This window comes from Contarinia nasturtii, unplaced genomic scaffold (genome assembly GCF_009176525.2).
Source record: "Contarinia nasturtii isolate CC-2019 unplaced genomic scaffold, AAFC_CNas_1.1 Cnas_scaffold_285, whole genome shotgun sequence".
Taxonomy (NCBI): domain Eukaryota; kingdom Metazoa; phylum Arthropoda; class Insecta; order Diptera; family Cecidomyiidae; genus Contarinia; species Contarinia nasturtii.
Genome location: NW_022197640.1, coordinates 2,311,507 through 2,337,679, shown reverse-complemented (window position 1 = coordinate 2,337,679; position 26,173 = coordinate 2,311,507). Strand labels below are relative to the sequence as shown.

Here is a 26,173-nt window from a genome sequence, read left to right as displayed (position 1 = left end):
CTGAATTTTTGTTTTAAGTTTCGTGCTTATTTATTATTTTGCAAACGATCTCGATTACATCACATTGTGAAAATGGCACTGTTAAAGCTTTCTGTTCATTTCATTATGTGATTTGTGTCATCGTTACCATGTTCCATTGTTCAAACAGCTTTAAATATTTAACTCGAAAAATGTTGGTCAACAAAAAATGATTAACGACAATTTCGAAAGCATTCGATGAAATGAAAAAGAAATATCCTTGTCAAAAAAATGAAATAAAAAAAATGCGAGGAGTTTATATTTTTAAGTAAATTTTTATTTAACTTCTACTCGGTTTTGTTGTTATTTAAATTTTTTGGAATCAATTTACGAATATTCTTCATTTAGATGCGAATAAATTTGGATTGAATATATTTCATGTTTGTTTGTTATTTAGATAATACGTGTGTTTTTGTGTGTTGTCTTATATTATGAGCTAAAAAATTTCAACTGGAATTGAATCAGTAACATAGAGCACATTGAATTGCTAAATTTATATGTTCACTTTTATTTTAAATTATTCATTTTATTTTGTTTTCAATAAATATTTGGAGAATGCTGTCAAATTGTTTCAGATTTAATGTTTACATTGATATAATGTTCAATCTACGAATCGGTTTGATGAGATCAGACATTGTATTGAGATATTTTCCGGCAGCTGATTCAGCTAACGTCAGACGCTGAAATGGAGTGAAAACAATAGAAGTGATTGCTATAGTGATGGACAAAATCAAAGTATTTTTGTAACTCTAACCATCGTTTCGATTGTTTCCACTCCATTTCAGCGCCTGACATTAGTTAGTGACAGACAATATATTTGGATTTTGTCATCTGGATATTTCAGTTCATCTGGATAACGTTAGATCAACATACGGAGTGAAAACAATAGAAGTGATTGTTATAGTTATGGTAGTATTTTATACCTATACATCACTTCTATTGTTTTCACTCCGTATCATCTCCCAACGTTATCCAGATGAACTATCTAGATGACAAAATCCAAATATATTGTCTGGTTAGTGATTCAGCTGCCTGAAAATATCTCAATATAATGTCTGGATGAGATACAGATTTTTTTATTCTTTTATTTTATTTTGGATTTTTGGTCTTGATTTTGGTTTGGATAAAATTCGGATAAAGATATCATTGTATTGGTAGAATCAGTTTAAGTTAAATGTTATTTGATTGACGTGTAAATAGGATATAGATTTAAAATGTTTGTATTCATATGCCTAGCAAATGACATGATATTTTTGCGTTCAAAAAAGGTAGCGGTGTTTGTGTGTGTTTATGTGTGTCGGTGCGATTGGATTTGCGGTTGAATGCTTTTGGGGATTATTGTAACAATATCCCATGTGCAAAACAACAAATGCATTCGACGCCTATGACGATAGTTGATTGGTTCACTGTTGTGTCTTGATGCTCTCTGGAAAAAAGAAATGAAGTGTTTGTGTGTTTATGTGGTGTTATTTGCATGATGATTTCTCCTCTTTCTTCTAACATTTTAGACACCACGATATTTCCGAATCAACATCGCCCAAACATCGGGATAACGTGTCTGTAAGAAGTTCGTCAATTTCTGAGCATTTTGCGCCTGCTGTGGGGAACAATTGCGACAATTCCGTAATATGACTTCGGGCAAAGCGGCTGAAAATATATACAAACAAAAAGAACGTGATGAATAAAAAATATGTTGAAGAATGAAAAAAGCGTTTTTTTATGCGTACAATTTAAAAGTCACATGGATATAAATTCATATATCCAGTGTGTGTTTGTTACGGTGTGTTGCAAAAAGAATTGAAAATAATTTTTCATTATTGACATTTTACATATGTTTGATGGGAATTTTATTCGATTCATAGCTCGACAAACAACAATGAAAACAAAAAGCAGCATTTCACAATTTACCACACGAGAGAAAATAAAGCAAACAAACACAAAATTGCTCTTAGAGCGAATGTGATTTCACTGGAAATAATTTCAGGAAATTCAACACAACACACATACACAAACAGTAGAAAATTAATTTGTGTCTTATTGTATTGTTGATTTAACGTTATAAAGAGAGAGAAAAAAAATATGTGCCAACTACAAAAGTGAAATGGAAAAAAATGTATATGATATATCATAAAACGGCAAAGGCACAAAAAGATAGACAATTGCATGGAATGTGAGTGTGTGATGGTTTCACAATGATTGAATGAATCTGCTGGGAATTTCTCGAAATGCCATTTTGATTCAACAGACAGATCCTTCGAAATCGTGACATTCAATTGAGTGCCTGTATATGGTATTTGTCTCGTTTGTTGGGCGTTTTTGGCAAACAAAAATGGTTTCATTCTTCATGCTTTATCAATTTTATTTTTATTAATTTTTTTCCGCCCTTTTTCGTTTGTCTCTATTACTGGTAAGTTTGACTTATTGTTTGACTGTGCGTATGTAAGAGTGGTGGTCCTTGGTGTACGTTTTGATTTTATATGTGTATTTGTATGTGTGGCATCCGTACGCATTCATTTATTTGATATCTTTTTCTGGTTGGCGCTTATCAACTGACAATTGAATATAGTGTATTGTGACACGATGTGACCTAAACGATGATTCATAAAACAATAGATCGCACGAATACACACACTTATAATCAAACGTTGGCTCATGTTTTTGTTTTCATTTCAAACACATTTACGCTTCAGCTGTATTGAATAATGTAGGAAAATCACGGTCGACCACATGCGTCATGTAGCTGAATTGCTCATATCGTTTGTTGTGTCGAATCGATGGGATATCTCGGTAGGTAGAGGAACGAAAATGTATTGACCGTCAAAGGACCGTAAAAGGGAGAATCGACAGAGTATGAATGAAAATGACGACAAATCGATTGATGTGACGATATATTTATATCGGCACAGGCACGGCGATTTTTTTTTAAAAGAACTGTAACGAAGTGTATATCTCAATGGCAATAAGGTGACAATTGCAAGCAGTGAATAAAGTTAGGCAATTTCTTTTTTGCTTTTCACATTTTTTCCCTCGTCGTCTCTGATGAGGCTTCTGTTTCTTTTGTTTTCGTTTGTTTCTTCTCTTCTATTCATTTTTCGTTTGGCCACATTCACGAGTGTTCGTAAGTTTTGAATCGACAACAAATCTTCCTGCAGGCAATCGAGAATAATGGATGACAAAGCAAACAAAAATTCAACAAAAAAAAATATTTTCATCGTTGGCGACACCAACAGCAGCAACAGTGGCACGTTTCAAAAGATTCGATTATAGACACTGTCTGCTATTTTACTGCCAAGTGTAATTTTCGTTCAAATATCTTTTTGACGTTATACTTATACGAGGGTTGCTCCATAATTTTTTTTAAAAACATATATAACACAGTTGTTTTTTGTCGAAAATGGTTTTATTGTTTTTCAAAATATTCCCCGAGATGATCGATACACTTTTGCATTCGATGAAACCATTTGTCATAGCATTCGTGCCACTCCGAAACTGATATCTCCAAAACGTGTGTTTTGAACGCTTCAACTGCTTCTTCTGGTGTCGAAAATCGTTGACCACGTAGTTTTTTCTTCACGCTTGGGAACAAAAAAAAGTCATTGGGTGCCAGGTCAGGACTGTACGGTGGATGACCCATCAGTTCGATGTTTTGACCGGTCAAAAATCGAGTAGTTTGAAAAGATGTGTGAGAGCTCGCATTATCGTGATGAAGAATTATTTTGCGACGGTGGTTGTTTTTTCTTATTTCACCAAACACTTCGGGCAAACAAATGGTGGTATACCAATCAGAATTGACGGTCTTACGATCCTCTAGTGGAACGGTTGCCACATGACCACTTCTCCCGAAAAAACAGGCGACCATTCGCTTCGAAGTGCTTCTTGCTCGAACAACTTTCGTTGGGTTATCTTCATTTTGGAAGACCCATACAGTCGACTGCTGTTTCGTTTCGGGCTCATAGGCATATATCCACGATTCGTCACCAGTGACGATTTTATTAACGTCTTTTGAAGCACCACGATTGAATTTCTTGAGCATTTCTTTACACCAACTCACACGAGCCATTTTTTGTTCATCGGTCAATTTATGTGGGATCCAACGAGAGCAAATCTTTTTTACGGCTAAATGTTCATGCAAAATTGTATGTATGCTGTGGGATGAAATGCCCAAAGATGCCTCAATCTCACGGTAGGTCACATGACGATCTTCCATAATCAGTTTTCTGACAGCATCGATGTTTTGTGGCACAACAGCCGATTTTGGACGACCTGTATGAAACTCGTCTTTGAGCGAACTACGACCGCAACGGAATTCTCGGTACCAGTTATAAATTGTCTGAAGGGTTGGTGCTTCATTGCCAAAGGCCAAATGAAGTCGATCGAAACACTGTTGTTGAGATAATTTACTTCGAAAATCGTAGTAAATCATTTTACCAAAATCTTCACGTGTAAAATTCATTTTTTCGTTGAGTCGCAGTTTACCAGTCACTGTAAACAATACAAATAGCGTTCGTACGACAAAAGGTTCAGGGCACGAATACATACCAAAACATCAAACTTTACGAATATGACAATGGTTTACATCGGGCAACACTATAAGTACCATTTTAAAAAAAATTATGGAGCAACCTACGTATGTATCAATGTGTGCACAGTTTTTCGTTCACTCGATGATAACCTCTCTTGCTTTATCAATGGCTCTTCAAACCGATAAAATCCCCTTTTTTCACACTGTCTTGCTGTGTTATTCATGCTGTGAAATCATAATCATACCTATTGAATTTATTTGACACTAAATTGTGATGTTATCGAAACATGTTGACGCTGAACATTTTTAATCAAAAATTAAATGTCAGAAGAATTGTATCGATGTTCGATCATATAAAGATGCAACCGCCTAATATACTAAAAATGTTAACCGCGTTATCGGCTTTCGTCGACAACTTTAAGCGTTTAAGCTTGCCAAAGAAGCTATTTGAATTTTTGGAAAATGGTTGATTTAATTGCCTAACTTTAGGATTATATATGTTTGTATTGGCTATGTAAGCTTCACTTAAATTGTGTTTGTTCCGAGAAAGAATAAAAGAATGGATTCGTATGCGAATGTTGAATGTAAACATTGCTTGCACGATTCTGATTCAGTGGAAAATACATGTGTAAATATACATTAAAATTCTTTTCATCTATTTTGATGTTTGCGTGGCAGACTTGAAAAAGCAAAAATGTGCGATAAGAATGAAAAAGAATGTAGACGGTAACCAGGATTAAATCTAGAGCAGATTTTAAATCTCTTTTATAAATACAGACAATGTTGAACGTCGTTGCTAGCCAAATGCCATGCAACAAACAATGAAACAGCAGCTCAGTCACCTATCATACTTTATCGGATGTGCTGTTTTTCATTATTTCGCTTTTGCGATCATTTTTGTTTGTTCAAATACATTCGGAAAAATCCCGTCATCAAAAATAATTATGTTTATTCAACAGCTAATGCGTCCTGCCTTGCGAAGAAATATAGTAATTATTTGACTTTCTTTCGCTTGGTTTGTGTTCGTTAAGCACATTTATTATTTTTTGACCGAATACAATGAATGATATAGGTTTGCTATCTTTCGTCGTATTATCGATTGTTCAATGTTAAGTTATGAAAGTGTCATCATGAAAACCATATAATAATGACTATTTTTGTGTCCAAATAAAGAAAATGAAGTTTTCGGTTTTACACCATATACAATAAAATTTTCGATGTAGATATCCATTGGTTTCCTTTTTTCCTTTCAGGCATTGTTTACCAGTATTTTGTTTTTGTAATCAATAAAAAAAACCTGGTTTTGTTTGTTCATTCCTTTTCATATATGTATACATTTAAAAGAGTTGTAGTGAAAGAGAACCAAAACGGGAAATCCGTACAGATAACACCCTTGATTACAAATAATCATTTATGGCATGTAGAGTTTCTCCGTCAATGGAAGCCTCTCGTGCCACTCGGTGGCATTGAGTAATGTAGTTTTTCTACCACAATTATGTCACATAAGACACAATACAAAATACAGCAATGTTGCGCAGCTACAGTAGATTTCATTTTCTGAATCATCAAGCATTTTTTTGTACTGACCGCTCATTTAGCAATAATAGCGCCAATATGTATATTGAGCTATATTGTATTTTCTCGAAAATTCATAAGACTCATAGCTTCTGACGGTGTCGATTCAAGAAAGATTTATTTCCAAAAATTCTCAAAAATGTAAATTGATGAGCTAAAAAGAGGTACTCACTTTTGAATTGATGAAACATTTTCAACAATTTGTAAATGGGGTTTTTTAAATCCACTCTCAAGGGGGTTAATTTATCCCCTCGGACCTCTGGTTGCTATGATAAGAGCCAACTTTTGTTGTGTAATTACTCCCTTAATATGAACACACAATGGACATTTTTTTATAGACTATTTCCATTCATTTTCATTTGTATTTTTAAAAAGTAAAAAATTGTCACAATTTTGATAAAAATTTAAGAACCTTGTGATGACACAAAATATCATATTCCTTGGCATACCTCATACGCAATAAGTGAGCTAAGTTGTGCTTTTTTTCGTCATGAACTTATCGCGTTTACTAAGATAATAAGATAAAAGGAATTCAAAACGTTTTTCCTTCACAATGAACATATTGAACAATGCGCCAGTTATACGGAACGAAAGACATTTTCAACGTTACTCCAAAGTGGAATTATTGTCTGCAGAAATGGCATTTAATGCAGCACCCAAATATGCGCCTCGATTTCTCCATTTAACTTTTTCTTTGCGCTTCGGTAAAAACATCAACATTATTAGCGTTCCATTTGTTAAATTGGTAAATGGGTCGAGAAAAGCCATTTCACAATGATGATGGCGATGATTATGACGATGGAAAGTGACTCAAACGCAAGCACGCTATGTGTTTTTCATGTGTCACGTACTTTTGAAAAAAAAATCTATTTCTATCTTTTTCTGCTGGCGACCAAAACTCAAAGAAGAATTTAAAGCTCAAAATATGTTCGGCTACTTAGTTAGATGAAATTTCAAGAGTTGTCCAAAGATAGCATAGATTCAGCAATAAAAAAGATCCACATTTTCAAAAACTAGTTGAATTGTGTCAATCAAATGACTACCTTTTCATAAAAGGTAGATTTTTTTCACATCGATTCGATGTGTTTTCATTTCGAATCACGTTTTACAATAATTTCACGATTCATTTCATCGTTACTGTTTGATGTGAAGAATCGTGAAAAATCATTTCCCATTCCAAACTGAAAATATGAATGTAAACCTTAACGACATCCTTTTTTTTGTTATTTTCATTCTCATGTGAGTATAGTGAATTATGTTCTTATCTTGTGATCGAATCATTGCATCAATTTAGCAGAAAATGCAAGCCAGCTTCGATCTATTGACAATTTAAAAAATGTAATAAGGTCCCAAAACGACAAAACTCAACACACACACACACACACGCACTGATAGAGTATGGAAAGGAAGAAAGCCGAATGTTAAGAGATCGAAAGAATGAAAGCAAACGAGAGATGGACAATGCACATGAAAATTGTATAAAGTATGTAGAGCGCACAGGCCGAGTCGATTTTTTTATAGTATGCTGAGATGGTTGGAAATCGAAAAAGAGAAATTGTGTTGTAACAGCATTATGCTTGAATGTACAATGACACATGTTAAATTGCAACTAGGATTATTGGATTTTGATTCAAACATGCACAGACACGATACACCAAAGAACATTGATTGTTACATTTGTGATATGTGGAAAACGAAAGAGAATGAAAGACTGAAGTACAATGGTTGGTTCGTTCAATGTGCCCAAATATGCTGAAACATGAAGCATTTACGATTTAGGCAGTGAAAATTCAGAGAACAAAGCCGATCATTATTTTGTGTGTGTGTGTGTTTGTGTTTTTTTCTTTTTGCAAGTCTCGAAAGGGAGTGCGTTTGGGAAAGCGCATAAAATGTCTTAAGTGCTGCCGTGAATAAATTATACCGAGTATCATTGTAAGGCAAGAAAAAGATTGTAACAATAACAGCATTTTGTCATATGCAAAATAAGATCGGCACATTGTACTTTCCATAAACGGCAGTCAGTAAACGCTGGGCAACAGTTTATTGTTCAAGAATATTTGTTTTATCCGCTCATCTCTCTTTTTTTTCCTGTCGCATTTTGTTTTGTACATTCTATTTATTTGTATACCGAATAGAAAATCGCTTGAATAATTCTGAATGCATTTCAGAGTCCATGTGATATTTTTCCATTTGCAATTGTGTTTATTATTTATTGAAGTTATTTGCCTTCTCTTTAAATCTCTGTAATCACTTTAAACAAACTGAATAACGACGAGACAATAGAACATTAACTATGCAAAAAAGAGACTCCACTGGTCACATTTTTGGATTAGACATAAACAACGAACGCTAAACGGAAAAAGGGCTCATTTATTTGCGGACATAATATCAGATGTCAACTGCAGACAATGTTTGGTTTTTTTTGTTTTTGTTTAATCCAAAAGTGGTGTGCAGAAAAGTATATGGAAAGAAGCGAATACTATGGAATAGAATGCAAACATGCTTTTTCGTATGGATCATTGATTCCAGTATTTTGTTTTTGTATGTATGGAAATCATTTCAACAAGTGTGCAATTAATCGTTTTATTCATCTTATTTATGCATTCGAATCAAACACAATAATCTCACAAATATAAAAAAAAACAACATAAAGTTACGAAGTGACCTTTTTTTAAATAAAAAGAGAGACAAAATTGGACAAAAAGCAAAACTGTCAGTGGGCTTTTAAAAGTCAAATTGAACGTATTAATCGAACTGAATAATGGAAAAAGTTGAGAAAAAAGGCTGAGTGGAAAATTTAAAATATTGTGCACGTCGTTTGCTTATTGAAAATATTTATTTTTGTAGATTGTAGTATGGGAATTGATTGATTCAATTGTCAAATGTGCTCTTGTAAATTTCACCGTGCGATAAAGGTCACTTACCCAATTCAACTTTTTTCGTGGTTCTACTCATTCTGTCAACGATTTTATTCAATTATTCCCAATAAAAAAAAAATAAAAAAAAGTCCAACTCATTTGTATGTATACGTGCTGCTCTTTCTTTGAACTACCGCAATTTGTCGCATGCCTGAATGATAGAGTTGTTGCATTTTTTGTCATGATTTTTTGAACGAAGTTTGGGCTGGTGTAAATCAATGAAAATTAAAATTATGAGCTGAAATGCAATTCGTTTAATTTCATTATGAATAAATAAAAATTGTAAAATAAAAATAGTTTTTTATTTTCGCGATCCATTGTCGCGATTACAATTCATAAAGACCATTAAGTTTGGTGGTTTCAGACATTTTATGTATTTCAATGATTTTCTAATCGATTGATAATACTATTAATTGATAATTAATAATGAAACGTAATGGTAGTTTCAATCAAATATACACAAAATTAGTTTAGTTTATAGCATATCGATGAATTTACCACATTATCAATTTTTTTTCTCCCCAAAATCGAATATCACTCGATAATTATACTTTTTTGTTCTTTACTCGAATAAATTATTATATCTCAAAAGAAAAATATGTACCCATCTGAAATAATCAACCCAATGATCAATAATTTTTAGTAAGCATGCATAATCCTTCCATTTAAAAACATTGTAAAAGCATTACAATTTCACCGTGTCAAAATCGAGTGTTATTGCTCATTAGGAAGCTTCGGCTGGAACGAATTTTACTCAGTTAATTATTTCGTGCAAATAACTTTAATGATATAATTTGAGCATATTATCCTCTTCGACATGATCAAGTCTATTTATGTTACATGTCAATTTATGTTGTTCATGTCTCGAAATTACCATCACCATGACGGAACGAAGCGTTCACATCTGACATATGAAGTTTACATACATTTGCACCTTACCATATGCTTTGACGTGAAAAGATAACATGAATGCTGTCATAGACGCAATTCATTTGAGATGGATATAGTTTGTGGTTTCATTGTTATTATTGTTATTATCTCAACGTACAGCTATTCAACGCCGATGACATTCTGTCGGTATTTAGTGGAAAATGCATGGTTATTCCAACTTTCTCATTATTGCAGTCATTTCGACATCAAACTATTAAACTGTGCCACATTCACAGTTTCAACTGTAACGAGTTAGTGAAATGGTTACTAATCTCAGACGTTGTCACTTACATGTATTTGTTTAGCACCTTTATGTAATTATATTTGAAATATTTGTGTATTGTTTTGCCTTCATCTGTTATGTTTCAAATGCATTTGAGTAAATGCCAAATGTCAACGAAAAAATTGCCAGGTTTCCATCATTTGTGCATTGTGCAGAATCAACATTGTTGCTCATTTCAATTGTATGCCACATAAAATGTTTGGTCATTTCAACAGACAAACTGTTTTCAACAACAGAATGAATGGATACAATTATTGGTTTAACACCTGCATGTGACTAAATTCACCAAAAAATAACTTAACTTGCGCATAAGCAATTTAATTTTAATTCTAATCGCAGTCTGCTGTTAGCACTCATCTTCAAAGGAAGTCATTTTCAAAATAGAGACAGAGCCAAAGCAGAAAATGTTAAAAGCGCCACTAAAGAAAATTCAATGTGATCATAAATGTGTTACGCGATCAAAATAAAATGGGTTCCAATCGAAAAAATCTCCACAAAATTGATTGGAAAGTTTCGTTCTCAGATTTTTTTGACGGAGTAATCAGGATCCTCGAAAGCTGAGTCCCTATGACCACAATTATTTTTGCACGAAAAGAAGAGAAAAAAAACATAAGCTTTTTTTATTCTCATCCAAAACAATAAGCTACCTTATATTTGTTTGGATTTTGTTGAAAAATGTCGTTGGGAAATGTATTGTCCTCCACAAATGACGATATAATGTTTGCGGATTCACATGAAAGAGAATTTCCCTTTGTTTCAAGTCAGTGATGTAATCATATAAAATGACTTGACATTTTCACAATTATATACATTTTCAGATGGGAAGACAGACTACCAAACAATTTATGGTTCAAATAAAACACATCAAGATCAGAAGCACTGCACTTAGCTTCTTTTTATTAACAGCATAGTGTACACATTATGATAATGTTTGCGAATTCTCTTGAACATCGTTATGAATGGAAAGTGAAATTTGAGAATGCCACACACACACACACAAATGGATGAAAGGCAAACACACAAATGGATGAAAAGCATCAGCAACCTCATTCATACTATCAAATGCGAAAAATTCGTCTGCTACATTTGAATGAGTGCTTATTCATTTAAAATGCGTTTCAAATCTTTTTTTTCCTGTCTCTTTCTCATTGTGTATTTATATATGCGGCGAAAATTCGGTCCGGACGCGTCCTCTTTCTCGCTCTCTATCGTTTTAAATTATTATAAGATAAATGATATGCGTCAAAATATCTTGAAATGTCTAACATTCGTGTCAGCTGTGCGCACATCAAACCAATGAATACTCATCAAAATGATGAATAAAAATATAAAATGAAACAAACGAAATGAGGGAGCGCTTTACATTGAATTCTGAGGTCAAACTCATTCGAAAATGGGATATGTCACAATCACCAAGTGGAAAAAAATCCGAAATTTTACTTTCAACCAACATTTCAGTATGGGTTTGAGCTTGTGTGTGCGTGTTGATTTTCAAAAAGTTGGAGGCGACTCGCACAACCAACGAATCTTTGTGCACAAACAACTCATACGATTTGTTTACTCAGTTTGAAATTGAAAGAGATGTTTATCATATCAATATGTGATCACGATTTAAATCCATGTGGCGGAGAAAATGAGAGAGAAAAAATGTGCAAAGCATTCTCTTTTGATTTATCGATCTGGATTTCTGTGGAGCCCACTGAACGTATTTGATTTCGGTTATGCGAAATGAATGAAAACTATAGAAGGACTGCTATAGGAGTTGTTGGAGCTGAAAGATACTTTTTAATTAAAACTGAAACTTCGTATAAATTTGAATGTTTGTATTTGCTCAATCGAATATGAATTTTTCATTAATTAACCTCTACCTCATCACCTTAAAATTTAAACAGTTTTGATTTGAGTTCGTGCGTCAATTTACACGTTTATTCTTTTCCAATACAAATGAAACAATGTTTTTCATCATTTCATCATGTTAATGCATAATAAGCACACGAAAACAAAACGGTTTTCATTTAAATCATTTATGCGAATATTGCTGAATAATTTTTTAAAAGTTGTTTCAAAATAGAATTGGCATATAAATTTGTGTGAAAAATACTGCACCAGCAATCGCAGTGGTATTGATACCATGCAAAAAGCCAAGTAAACAAGAAATCTCTATTTAATCTGTATGTAATCACATCATGATAAATCTATTAAATAATTTTTTTATTTAAAATTAAATCCTTTTATCGAGACCTTTAGGCATCGCCTATTGACACCAAAAACCTTTGCACTTGAAATTTATGCGAGTTTCATGCATATTGCCGTTGATGTTCAATGGGTATACATTCGCATGTGTTCCCAGAAAATATAGAGTAAAAAAATGTCCAACAAATTTCGGCTACAATTTCTCAGTTGATACGAAATCGACAATAGTGGGTTTGAAAATGTGCAGCACGAAAATAAAAGAATATGAGCAAGTTACAAACAAAATCCAATTAAAACTTATTTAATTTTTCGATGTCGTTCCGTTTATCTTGATTGCATCGGTGACATTTATTTTGTGTGACGCCTTGCCCTTTGCCAATGTGCTTTTGTATACTTTACATGTGGACCAGTAGTGTGCGATGGGGTTGGTAGCGGAGCCCCCTAGGTTCGGGAAACTCTTGAGTTTCTTAAACGATTTTGTCGAGAACATTTTCTGAAAAATGTTAGTGATTTTGACGAGAGAAATTTTCTTTTTCATTTTTGGCGGAAAAATTGAAGACTTTTTTTTTGTGAAAGTGTTCCATAAGTTTATATAAAAAATGGAGTTTTGAAAATTAATCCCCCCCATTAGAAGTCTGTCCTCGCGCACTACTGATCTAGATGTATTAAATTGGATCAGATCATTGTTGTTGTCGTCATTCAACACACTTGGTATCATTCTGTCACGTGCTACATTTTTCAGTTTTCACTTAAAGCTTTTAATTTAATAGACATTCATCGCATCTGGTGTCGGTGGTTGAATATGCTTTTGGTTGCTTGGATAAATGAAAATCCCTTATCTCACAATCCAAATTTGAATATCAAGAATTTTCAATTTTCAATCTGCAAACAGTTTTCGCAACATTGTGATTTTCTCGATGTGCCTTCGAGCAATAAGGTACATTCACTTTACATATCAATATCTTATTATTTGCGATAACATTTTAAATGAGTAGTTTTTGTTGTTGCGGCGACAGAAATAAAGTTATTGAAAAAGTTTCGAAATGAAAAAAGTATATATCTTTGCCATTGACAACCAAGTTCACAAATAACCAAGCGTCGTCTATTCTTTGTTTATCAATTTCATTCATGAATAATAAAAAAATTTAGTTGATTTAAATGGCACAACATTTAAATGTCAATTTCAATTATGAAATTATTCATATTACATCAGAAATTTGATGCTAAATTCAGTGTGCATGCATAGACTGCAGATAGAAATGATAAATTATTTTTCACTTCTTATGCTCGTTGAATTGAAAAAGTACTGAAAATTGAAAACTATATGGCCGTGTCAAACTGTTGTCGTTTTTGCCGAAAATAAATTCAAACTCCATTGAAGTAGCTTTCATTATAGGTCTAGTTTTCAGTTTCGTTCGTTTTCTCTCATTTCTTTCTCTCCTTGAAAATATTTTGAATAAATTATGCAAAGTATTATCTTCCGTCACTTGTCATGAAAAATACGAAAATATAATATATATAAAAAAAATTTGCTCGTAAAATACTCTGCTTGGTCGTCTTGTTTGCTTTTGGTTTTCTTGTTCTTTTCTCGAAACTGGTCGATTATGAGTGAACGATTTATGTGTAATTGGTAAAATCGAGTGATCCTTCTCTTTTGACCCTTGTTTGACGTACATTGTGTACATTGGAGTCTTCGGTCGGTTTTAGTTTTTGATACGTGTCTGAAGTAAAATATCATATGACAGCGAACTTTTATCAAACCGTAAGAATTCCATCAATGTCCGAGAGAGGTAGAATGAATAAAAGGGTAAAACTGCTGCCTCGGGGTAACTAGATAAATGGATGGAGTTACTTATGATATGCATCCAAACATTCGTTCATGAATTACGCCCTTTCGATGGCAAAGCATGCCCGTTTGTGTCAGTCATGAAATGAAGATTGTTCAAATGACTAACAAATGGTATATGTGTTAACATGCCGTTATGTTCCGCCATAAAGTGGAAGACGAAAATAAAAAAGACGGTATGGAGAAAAAATTGCGATAAAAGCACCGAATACAACACAAAATCAAGCTAAGTAGGAGGTGCGGTTCAATTTCGAAAGACCGACCGATAACGCGCGTATTCGCTGTTTATATTTTTTTTCTGGGCCATTTCTAGAATATTGCTGGTGAAAAGGTAATGCTTCGGAATTGATCTCTTTTTCTTAACTTATGCCATCGCTCGACGAATGCATGCTGATTTTTTTCTCGCTATCGTACAACTTTTATGAATATCGTTTCAATTTTACTACATTTTTCGTTTACTGCAATTAACAATTCCCCAGTTGTATACTTCAGTATTTTGTGATTCTATGCTTAACCGCAGAGCACATTCGGTTTTTCTTGCTCTTGCTCAGTAATCGCACAAACCATCAAGGGCTTTTTTCTCATCGCTGATAGTTAAAAGATTTTCTAAATGGTTTTCCTACTGTTTATGTTATTTTTGAGCTTTTGACTCATTTTGCATGTTTAGATTATCCGGTAGCTTACGGGATGGTAAAAAAAGTGATGTTTGGTTTGAGTGTGTATAAATGTTGCTTAATGTGATGGCGTTACGGAACACGGATTCTCTGGTCAAAACTAAAAATTGAACAAAATTTTTGATGTGCGAAGTGCGAATTGAACGCAATCCCATGAGACATTCAGCTTAATTGCTCGTGTACAAAAACTTAGACTAAACGAAACCCCTTCATATAACAATTGTATAAATTCGTCTCATTCGCTCCACTGCGGAATTCATCATGCAATCAACTATATTTGCGGCAAACCGACTAAATCGATCCCAATCACCTAAGTTTCTTCTATACTTTGACCTATATGATTCATTTTTTTTGGAGTATGCATTTCGTTGTAGCAATAGATTTTAGCAACTGTTATATTGTTTTACTCATTTACAAATATAAATCCCAATCCAATTGAATTCATTGCCTGAGTAAACGTATAATTTACTATTCGTGATATATTAAGCTCCCGCACAAAAATGGAAGCGTTAGAATTCAACTGGACGTCGGTCTAGTTTATGACTGAGTATGTGGTGAGTGCACTTGTCCGTACTTTTATATCCTTTTTTCAAATAACTCTGCTAAAGTTTATACATAAACAATAGCATTTGGAATGGTATGAGCTAAAAACGTCTGGTGTAAATGTGAATTGTGATGAAAAAAAGAACTTGAAACTGCGGAAAAGGAGTACTGCACGCAGATTTTATCCATTTTTGAAATGCTTTTTATGACTGTATACATATACAGTTTGGTGAGCAGAACGGGAATTATAATTACTGCGGCGAAAATATACATATCTCGAAAGTATAATCTCTGAAAGACACAAAAAATGACCGATTTCCATAATTTAAATTACTTTCATCTCTTTCTTCAGTCAAATAAAAGAATGAATCCAGTTGAAATGAAAGCATATTTCAACAAAAACATCCACAAGTCTCATTTGTCCTCGTTCATTCCAATTCATCATATATTGGACAGCTAGGATATCAGCATTGACATTCGTGTTGCGATCAAAACTTTTGACTTAAAAAAAAAAAGAATCCCCAATGAATCTTTTCATTTCAAACAAAAATAAATATTAGAATGTCAAAATGTCATTGCCATTTCTATCGTTTTGTGGACAAATAACTGAATTTATGTGAAAAGATGAGTTGATGACGACGGTTGAAGATTATGTTCTTAAGGCGTTCAAATAGCCGATAACTTTATGAACGGGTTTTGTGTGCAGACGACCCACTTGAAATTTGGATGAATTCAAATGGAATTGCATTCAAATCGAATGGGCACAATCTTCTAAATAGTATTTTAAGCAAAAAATAGGAGAATTCCATCATCCGTAAGCCGCTCAACATATGGATATACCCGAAATCAAGGTTATTTACCGGTTACCGGTTCGGTTTTTCACTTTGATTCAACATTTACATTCATTAAACGACAGATTACATTTCTATTGAAGTGTGAAGAGAAAAATGTGGGGTTTTAAGTAAATTAATATAAATTAAAAACTCCACTCACGGACGGCGAAATCTTCTAAACGGGTATTGAGCGACTGAATGTGTATTTGACATTCTTTTGTTTCTTTCAAGACCAAAAACTTAAATATGGAATGTGTTTGATGATGAAAATGTCTATCCATTTCAAAATGTACACAAGTAAATTTTTGTTGTTCATGGAATAACTTTTTTTTGTTTTTCACACTTGGGCTTATTTATCCGGCATTTTCGGCTTGAATGTTGGAACAAGAAAAAAAAAACACACGCGCGTACACACACACAAAAAACCATTCATTCGAATGGGATTATATAAATATACCGAAAAAAAGTTTATAAAGGAAGAGTGAATAATAAATTTCGTTTATGACAGAAGCAGAGAAGCCTTTTGTTGACTCTTGGAACATTTCACGACCACTTTTGCTAATCTATTGTATTTTCTTCATAATACATTTCGATCGTCTATGAATTCAACAAAACGCGCGATAAACGCAAAACCCAGGAAACCTCAAACCGACATTGGTGGCCAAGATGAATTGTAATGAACCATGTACATATTTTTCACGTTGATTTTTTTTTATACGAAAGAAAAAATATGAAATAACGACATTCATTTTCGAAACCGTTCAGTGGTTGACGAATTCTACATTCAAATTATAAATCTTTTATGAGAATAACGCACCGTGATTTTGATTTGACGATATGGGCCGGTTTTTCTTAACGCAGAAATTAAGTGCTTTCCGTGTGTATGGTTTGACTGACTGGTTTTGATATGTCGAACGAAACGATTTACGTTCAATTTGTTGTTTGAGAGACGTAAAATGTGGTATGTGCGTGTATGTGTGTGTGTCGAAAAACGATTGAATGCCTTCTAATCCAAATGTCTTGGCTGTGGTAATGGATATTGAATTTGGTCAGGCCAAGCGTTCACTCCATGCATCGGATTACTTCATATTGATTTAACTTTCGATGTGAATTAATCCAAGCGTGTATATATGGTATTTTATGGGTATTATTGGTTTGCGTGATATAGTTGAAGAATACCCTCCCCCAAATCGAAATAGCTGATGTATCAATGAATTTGGAACAAAATATTTCGATATTGGCGCATTACGTATTTTTGCTGCTTGCCAAGGTTTCATTGCGGGTGTGAAGGAGAAAGTACTTTGGTGGTTTTTCGATTCTCATATGACGCATATAATATAATCAAATCTAATGTAATGAAGCGTCATTTTGCGTGTCCTAAGCCTATTGAAACACGTGCCAATTTACGACTTTAAACGCAAATCCATCTATGTAACAGTTAAACCACTTGAATAAAAATTATCTGTTTCGGGGCCACGAAATATCCAATTTGAAAATTCATATTGCATTTTGTGTTTGTGCGGACACGTGTTTGTTGTGTATGTGTGTGTGTAGGTGTGTGTAGGTGGAAAATGTTGCATACCAAGTGCTATATCGTTTCGAAGAGTGGGTAATTTTGCGTTTAAAGTAATCTACGAGGTAACAAATGTATTCGAAAATACGGCCATCGATACAATCGTTACAGACATTGTATACGGAAATAACGATGGCCATACACTTGCCACTCAGTTAAAATTCGGCATTGAAGTTCATTTTGTATGTAGATTGCTTCGAAGGAATCCAAATTGATTTTAAGTTTGTCTATTAATCGTTCGGTGCTCGTACACGTAGCTACCTAATTGGTATGAGAATGACACAATTTTTTTTTCTTCCATACACACGTGCTGGTGAAATGAGTTGTATTTTGGTAATGTTTGGGCCATTAATTGATAGTGCTGAGTAAATGATGTCAGTCAAGCGAATAAAATGAAACATTTATCATCGGCTTGCACAAAATGATCATGTTGTAATTATTAGGTTTACTCACAATATACACAAAACCCAGTCCAACATAACCGACACGCTCCTGCTTTTTGATTCAAGCTCATTCAAGACTGTCTTGTTTATGGCACATAAATTATAGATAATACAACTGAGCTTATATAATTAAATCACAAATCTAAATTAGGCGCACACCGTATTGGCGGCATGGCAGCTGACAAGCAGACGTCAAACGTGAACACTACCAGAGTACATGTTTATTTTTTATTTGGTATTTGGTACATGTTGTCAATGTTTCATTCTGTCGGTTAGGGTAGTTAACTAATTTCCTTTTTTCTTGCTTTTTCTTCTTCAATGCCATCAATTCATGTGTACAGGGCTAATTGGTATGCTACAGATTCACAATCTGTTCGATACAAAGTTTTCGTCAAAATGGTTCATTGGTTGTGCAAACGATTTGTTGCAAAAGTTCAAAGAACAAATATCGGTTTTGTGTGTCGTAACTGTACTGTAAAGCTTGAAATAATATCTTTTTTCCCTCGAAAAATATATTCATTTTCGTTCGAAATCAATATTTTCAATCAAAATTCTAACGATAATGTTGGGAATTCATTTTCACTTTGTCTCCTTCCCCTTTTCTTTCTCTTTTTCTCTCTGTGCATTTTGGATTTTAACGAAAAGAAATTACTTTACTCATGTAAATGTTGCACAGTTCAATTCACAAATTGAAATTAAATCAAATGTATATTGAATGAATTGGAAAAAAGGACGACAACGGTAAAACTTGGTGGCCCGATTCGATTATGCAGGCAACATTGCAAATGTGGCAACGATGATTTATACATGTATCGCATCCGACTGGACAGAATCGGAACACAGTTCGTCTGGTATAGAATTTTGAAATTGAATAATTTATGCTTTTTTCCATACTCGTTATGATTGCCAATGTTCGTTCCGCATGATAAGTTCTCATTGCTAATTACACGGTGCCTGAAGAAAAAATCCTTTATCCATACACATATTACGAAGCACCGAATGTTTACAACTACATATATTCGATCGGAAGTGCATGCATTCATACAGTCACTCATTCGCTTTAAAAGCCTCTATGGATTTGAGCAAAAGAACTTCAACGTTAAAATAACAAACCGCATCAATCGCGTTCAATTGCATGTACTTTATATGCATCATGAGCTAACACTGATGGTTTCAAGGTGGATTCGATTATCTATTTGGCAGTTTTCAAAATAACCGCTCCTGCTTGTGTACACACTTGTAACAACGAATGTGCAAAGCATACATTTAAATGGAATGCCAGAATTTAACTGGGACTGTATTGCCGTTGGCAAATATTTAACTATTCAGTTCAGTTATTATTGTGTCTGGATTTGCTTTCGTTTACTCGAAGCGAGAACGATACGTATGATATGGCGAATGAAAGAGGAAAAGAAAGAAATGCCTAAAAAGTTTGAAATTGCATAAAGTTTGAAACGCAGTACTTTGCCAGAACACCCAATACAAAGATCCTAATCGTGATGTATCACATTTGTAATATGTAATTCGATTCAATGTTTTGAGCTGCTTTCCATCAACTTTCATTTGGTCATTTATTTTACATGATTATTTGAATCTATCTCTCATACTCACGACGTAAAACGTTTCATTTCTCACACCAATTCATGTAAAAACCTTGACCAGAAACTCCATTTTCCTAAATTCAAATGATGTAACTACTGCTGTACATATTATATGTACTTTTCTTATTGACTGTGTTTGATATTGTGGAATGATATAAATTCCAAATGTTTGTGATTTTGGACGAAAAGAACAACAATCAATTGAATTTGTGTTTCCTCTCATCAAAATGGCTCACATCTCGATATCGAACAGTGATGGGGTTTTTTTGCTGTCTGAATAGCGCTAGATATTCGCAGCGTCTGTACAGCACATCAAACTTTTTTGTACCAAATACAGAGGCGTACAGTGAATGCATCTAATCCGCATCTGGGCAGCCGCTGCGAATATCTAGCACTATTCAGACAGCAAAAAGCCATCAGTGATGTCGAAGTATTTCGCACGAAATTCATTATTTGGCATTTAATTTAATTATATGTGATTAAAACGAAACTTTAACTGCTAAATTTGTGCTCTGGATTCGAACAGAATCGTGTATACGTTCAAGTAATTATCGATTTTTATCGAATAAACGGAGTAATTTGATGAACTGACATGTTTAGCATCACCGTTGCACACATATTATAATTGCTTAATGCTGTTTTTATCATGTATGTGGTTGCTTGTCTGTCATTTAATTTCTTGCCGATCACATTCAGTTCATCGATTGGAGTTTGTGCACATCGTGTGTAACTTCAACAGCCGTCTCCGTCTATGTTGTAAGCTAGCAATCTAAGGATTGCCAATAATGAATTAAACACAAGCGAAAATATTTGTGGAATTTCTTTAATATGGATCCGATGTGCAATGTTCTGGATATGAGCAAATGATGGCATGCGATCATTTGATTATTATTATTTTCATCATATGAAAATGCTTCAATGGACTTTCGATTGACGTAGAAGCCGTTCGAAAGGGCTTTTTTTGATAAGAAATTTAATGACTGTGATGAAATTCAACAGTAGCACACATCATAAAATTTGATAAAATATCATTTGCTATTCTCAATGTAAAATGGGAACGGTTTTTTCTTTTACACAATCTCCATCATGAAAATAGATGAAATTGTAACGTTTCAAATTTAATTTATATTCCATCGAATTGAAAAAGAATTCTGGAATGGGATTTAATTTGATTTTATTTATTCTTTTCAAGAAACATACAGTTCAGTGAGTATTTTTGAACAAATAACTAGGGTGTTAGAGTATTTTCGACCTTAACGTTCTATATAAGTTTGACCTCAATTAATATTGAAAGAAAGTAGAAACACGAGTTTTCAATGTTGTTTCTGGAGCAAAATGTCAATGCATCTCACCTTTTCTCATAGAAAAAAATGTCGTGTTCAAGTCACAGCAATTTGAATTGCCGGTGTCGCACGAGAATTATTGATGTCGTCAAATCAATCAGTAATGTCGGTTTAAAAAAAATTATCTCAGCATTGTGATATGCTCCTTATCTCTCTTGAACACGTTTGCACGAATTTTGAAACTTTTCGCGCTATGGTCATTGAAAGCTAAATAAACGGGTGAAAATATTCGACGAGACACTTATGGAATTGTATATTTATGGTAATCCCTTTTTCTGGTCGTAGTCAAAAAATGTGACGTTGTGAAGTCATATTTTCCGTCGCATACGCTAACACATCATGATTACTGTTTTTCTTTTTCTTTTTCTCTGACTCATACTTCTTTTGGTGTTCTTAAATGACAAAATCGTGATTCAATAATGATTTTCGGTCCATTAAATAGAGAAAAATGCTGATTCTTTAAGAAATAAAAATTGTTGAAGCTAATGAAAACAAAAAGAAGACGGAAAAAACATGAACATAACATTTTCAATTGCCTTACAGCCGATAAAATGAGATTACCCATATTTACAATGGGGCGCTGCAAACACTGAACAAAATAGGTCTGCTGAAAAGTACGGATGATGGTATTTAAATTCGTAATATCGTGGGATTTCAGTAAACAACATTCTTTTTCTTTAATTTTCGTTTTGGATGTGGCATGTATGATTTTTTTCTTTTTTTGTTGTTTTATTTCATTCTCGCCTACCGATTCTGCTAGTCCAATAACTTTTTGGCCGTTGATTTTATGAAGAAAAATTATTTTCAGTGGGGGTCCAAGCTGGACGATTCCATTAAAGCTTCAAACAGCTACAAATGAGTTGATTTGATTTTGTTTGATTCGAAATGAATGCGAACAAAAAGTGCCAGAAAAAAACGTACGCACACACACACATACACTGAAATAAACGAACGCACAAAACAAGACAACGCTTGAAATATCTTCAATGTGATGCAAATAGACGTAAACGGAGCGCGATTCGAAGCAAAAAAGAAAACTTTATTGTATTCAGCTTTACTGTCGAGCCCATGCACCGTCATAAATAACTTTATAAACTCATCAGAATTTTGCATTTTCACCATTATGCTGCTCGGCATTGTATCTGTGCGAAAAACTTCGTTTCCTTTCTTCCATCGCGTTCATTATCAGATATCTTCCTTTTTTTCTTGATTTGTCAGCGAAAATGTTGTTGAAAAATAGAATGGACGCACGCGACGGAAATTTAATTTTATATTATTATTGTGTATTCTTTTCATTCACGGAAAACACAATTTTCATCAGCAACTAGCTGACATCAGCAATGTGCAAATTTGGCAAGTTTTGGTGTGTAAAACAAGTATCAATTACATTGACTAAACAAAGGAAATTGAGAAAAGCGGCTGGCGGAAGAATGGGTGGCAAACCGAAGTTTGAAAACCAAAAACCGTAAATGGGATGTGTCGTTAAGTGATTGTTGCCAACAATGCGAATCACGTTATTATGGCTGTTATCAATGCACTCAAATACAGAAGCTCGTGCATACTTTGATCGAGTTTGTGTGAATTTAGAGATGTTAAACTTCAATGGAACGTAAACCAAATAGAGATATCCATTAAATTAGCATGGCTCATTCGATATTTACGATTTCTCATCATCATCGTGCATTTGGAAAATAATAAATGGTATAATAAAAACTTGGGGGACCATTCATCGAATCGGAGAAAAAGGTGAAGAAAGAACAGAATGCATGCAATGTCCAAACCATGCTAATGTTGAACAAAAAGGTGCTTCTGATTCACATGACGAACGAACACATCACAATGAATAACTAATTTCAATGAAGGTGGGAAGGGAAACGAGTGCATTTTCTCTATTGTTTGTAAAAATTCAAGTTGAATTTTATCTGTTAATGTGTTTGCCGTTCTCTGCCATTCATCTCACCCATTTCATTTTATGGATGATGTCTGTGCAAAATCAAACGTGATTCATGTGCAAAACTTTCATTTCTACTCACTGGTCTTTTGTTTTCTGGTGCCGAATTTTTCACATCAAATCGAAATGTATTCAATATATGGGATCCTTTCAAACCGTCGATAAAAAGGCAAATTTCAATTCCGAAATGAACACACAATCAAAGTGAATTAAATGTAGATAAAATGACGTTTACTGAGTCTATCATCATTAAATGACCATTAGTGATGAAATAATTGCACTTAAAATGATTCAACTATGCTGCAGACAATGGCATTTCATTTAACGCAAGCAAAGAAACGACAAACAAACAAATACAAAGTAAATAAATAATGACAACCAAAAGTGAGATAATTATGTTCATTTGATGCAGATGATGTGATCGAATAAATGGTATAATATCATTCTATATATAATTCGATGATTGTTGGAAATGTTGCAAAAAGAATGGATTTTACAAAAAAGAAATTTCGAAACTAAAAACGGTTATTTGCATTCAACAATGTTTTCGCATTAAAATGTAAGAAATGTAATCAGATCCCTTTATTAATTCAAACTGACAATTGATTAAATTTATGTGCGGCCAAAAATACAGCAAATACAAGGGACTACGTGCAAAATTAAGAAATCTAGTGCTCATGCACCCAGTTGCGCACTTTGTCATTCATATACATGCTGACTACTGAGCTACCGTATGAATTGGTACACTGAGTGTGTAATTTTTGAAAGTACGATAACGGAAACTGTAATTTTTTACAATTGATCGATAAGAAGAAATTCATTGTGATGCTTGTGACAACTTGTCACTCCTTCATCAGTCTCAATCAAATGTAATTCGCATTGCATCCAATGAACAAGCTCACGTACACTACTGATTCATAGTCCATTGTTATTTATGTTTTTGTTGTTGTTGTTGTTGTTGTGATTGTGTGTTTTTGTTTTGTTTGTTGTTTGATACAAATTCAAGCCGAGGAACATAAAGCAAACAAACAAACATACCGAGAGCGAGAGCAAGTGACAAAACATTTCAATTCCAAACAAAGTCGTTATACTTATTTCACTCGATTTTCGTTTGATTATTTTGTTTATCGCACTTTATTTGGACGGACGAAATGTCGAGATGGAAAGCATAACATACATACATGTTTAAATAATAATATTAAATTTAAAGTTCAGCAATTTAAACACATACGAAGTGTGCCTTTGATACCACTGACACTGATTCTTCTTTTTTTTTCCACTGGTCAGCAGCTACTTTATTAAATTGAAGAAATTAGAAGACCCAGCCTGATGTTTTTATGACGTTGTTATATAATGAAACGTATTTAGATATTTTGTGACCGATCACACAAAAATACAATAAACCATTGGAAATGAAAGGAACATGTCAGAAGACGTGAATTATGCGATTTTATCCAATTAAGGATAAATCACAATTCATTCAATTAAATTAACCCAAATTCAGCGTTATCGCATATTGTTATCCATTCTGTCTCTAAAGTAACTCGAATGGATCATACTTGATTTATTCACACTTTGCCATTTTGTATTCCCTTTTTTACTCTCAAATCACACCCCCCCACTCTCTCTTACATACACACACACATGCTCTATTTGCTCAAAAGTCTGACTTGGCTTTGAAATAAAAAAGACAAGAAAAATGCCAGCCCATCAAAAGTAGATACAAAAAATAGACCATCTAAGAGCATCATATGATTTGATTGATCTATGTTTTTACGTCATCATTCGAAATGGTGTGGATTTTTCTTCGTTACGGTTCACCACGATTACTGATTTCAATCCACAAATCTCCTCAATTTCGCATCAATAATGAATCGACACCAAATCTAATTTTAAACGGTGTTTATGCTCTATCTATTCTCCATACCATAAATGTCCATAAGTTTTGCATTTAAATGCAATTAATAATAAATTCAATATGCTATATACATACCTTTGAGTTGTCGGCCTAATTGGTCGCATGGGCTTTTTTCTAAAACACACATTATTTGTCGACTGACGATAGCTTGATTGTTTAGTAGGCGGTTAATTGTTTTATCATCGGCATGTGCACCGTAATTGTGTGTATTTGATAATAAAATTATGAGTAAAACACCGGAAATTGTTTGACGCATTTTGGTATTCATTTTGGTATGATTTGTATTTGGTGCGTGAAATGTAATATACTCTCTTCGAAATATATCAATTTAATTAAAATTCGCGTATATTGTACACTTTATATCGTCAGATCGAATGCGGTGTTTCTTGAATATCGTCGGTTTAAAAGTTCAACTGTTCGAAATTGGTTCGGTTAACTTCACGCTTTTTAATTCTTAACTCATTTGTTTTTATTTGTGTTCTTATTGTGTTATTGTGGTAACTCCTCGCACTGTATCTTTTTTATACTTTTAATTTTCAATTATGCGTGGCTACCGTTGTTCTGTGTGGCTTTGCTACTTTTACAAGGAAATATGCAGACAAATGGGAAAAAAACCCGAAACGTTTGTATTCAAATTACATTGAAAATAAGCGCACACAAACACATTTAAAAATAGCACCGAAATTAAATGATTTCCTCTTTGGATCGCGAACGCGTTTTTTATTCTTCTTTCAAATATTACACTGTGGCTACGACGGTGGCGGCGTCAACGGCGGATGTTTTTGGTTTGCGATTATTATTGTTTCATTTGTAGTTTTAAATTGTTCGTTTGCATTCAATTTCGAAATAATTTTTCTGCTCAACGGAAACGGTATATGCACGAAGACGTGGCAAGATATTTGAATGTTTCGATGTTCACACCGATGTGTAAAGCGGAATATAAGCGGCTGTTCTGTTTTTATAACTCAATATAATCAGCTGAGAGATGCGCAAGCAACGAGCTTTAGTA

The 26,173-nt window shown here is 33.7% G+C and overlaps 1 protein-coding gene across 1 annotated transcript; it reads right to left on the bottom strand.

The window, feature by feature from the left end:
• Positions 1–273: 273 nt before the first annotated feature.
• On the bottom strand, positions 274–26,173 carry LOC116337668. Its single transcript, XM_031762423.1, has 2 exons — positions 25,240–26,173; positions 274–1,665 (listed from the first exon to the last, which is right to left on the bottom strand). The coding sequence occupies exons 1-2, from the start codon at positions 25,430–25,432 to the stop codon at positions 1,523–1,525; spliced, it is 336 nt and encodes a 111-aa protein (XP_031618283.1). The 5' UTR covers positions 25,433–26,173; the 3' UTR covers positions 274–1,522.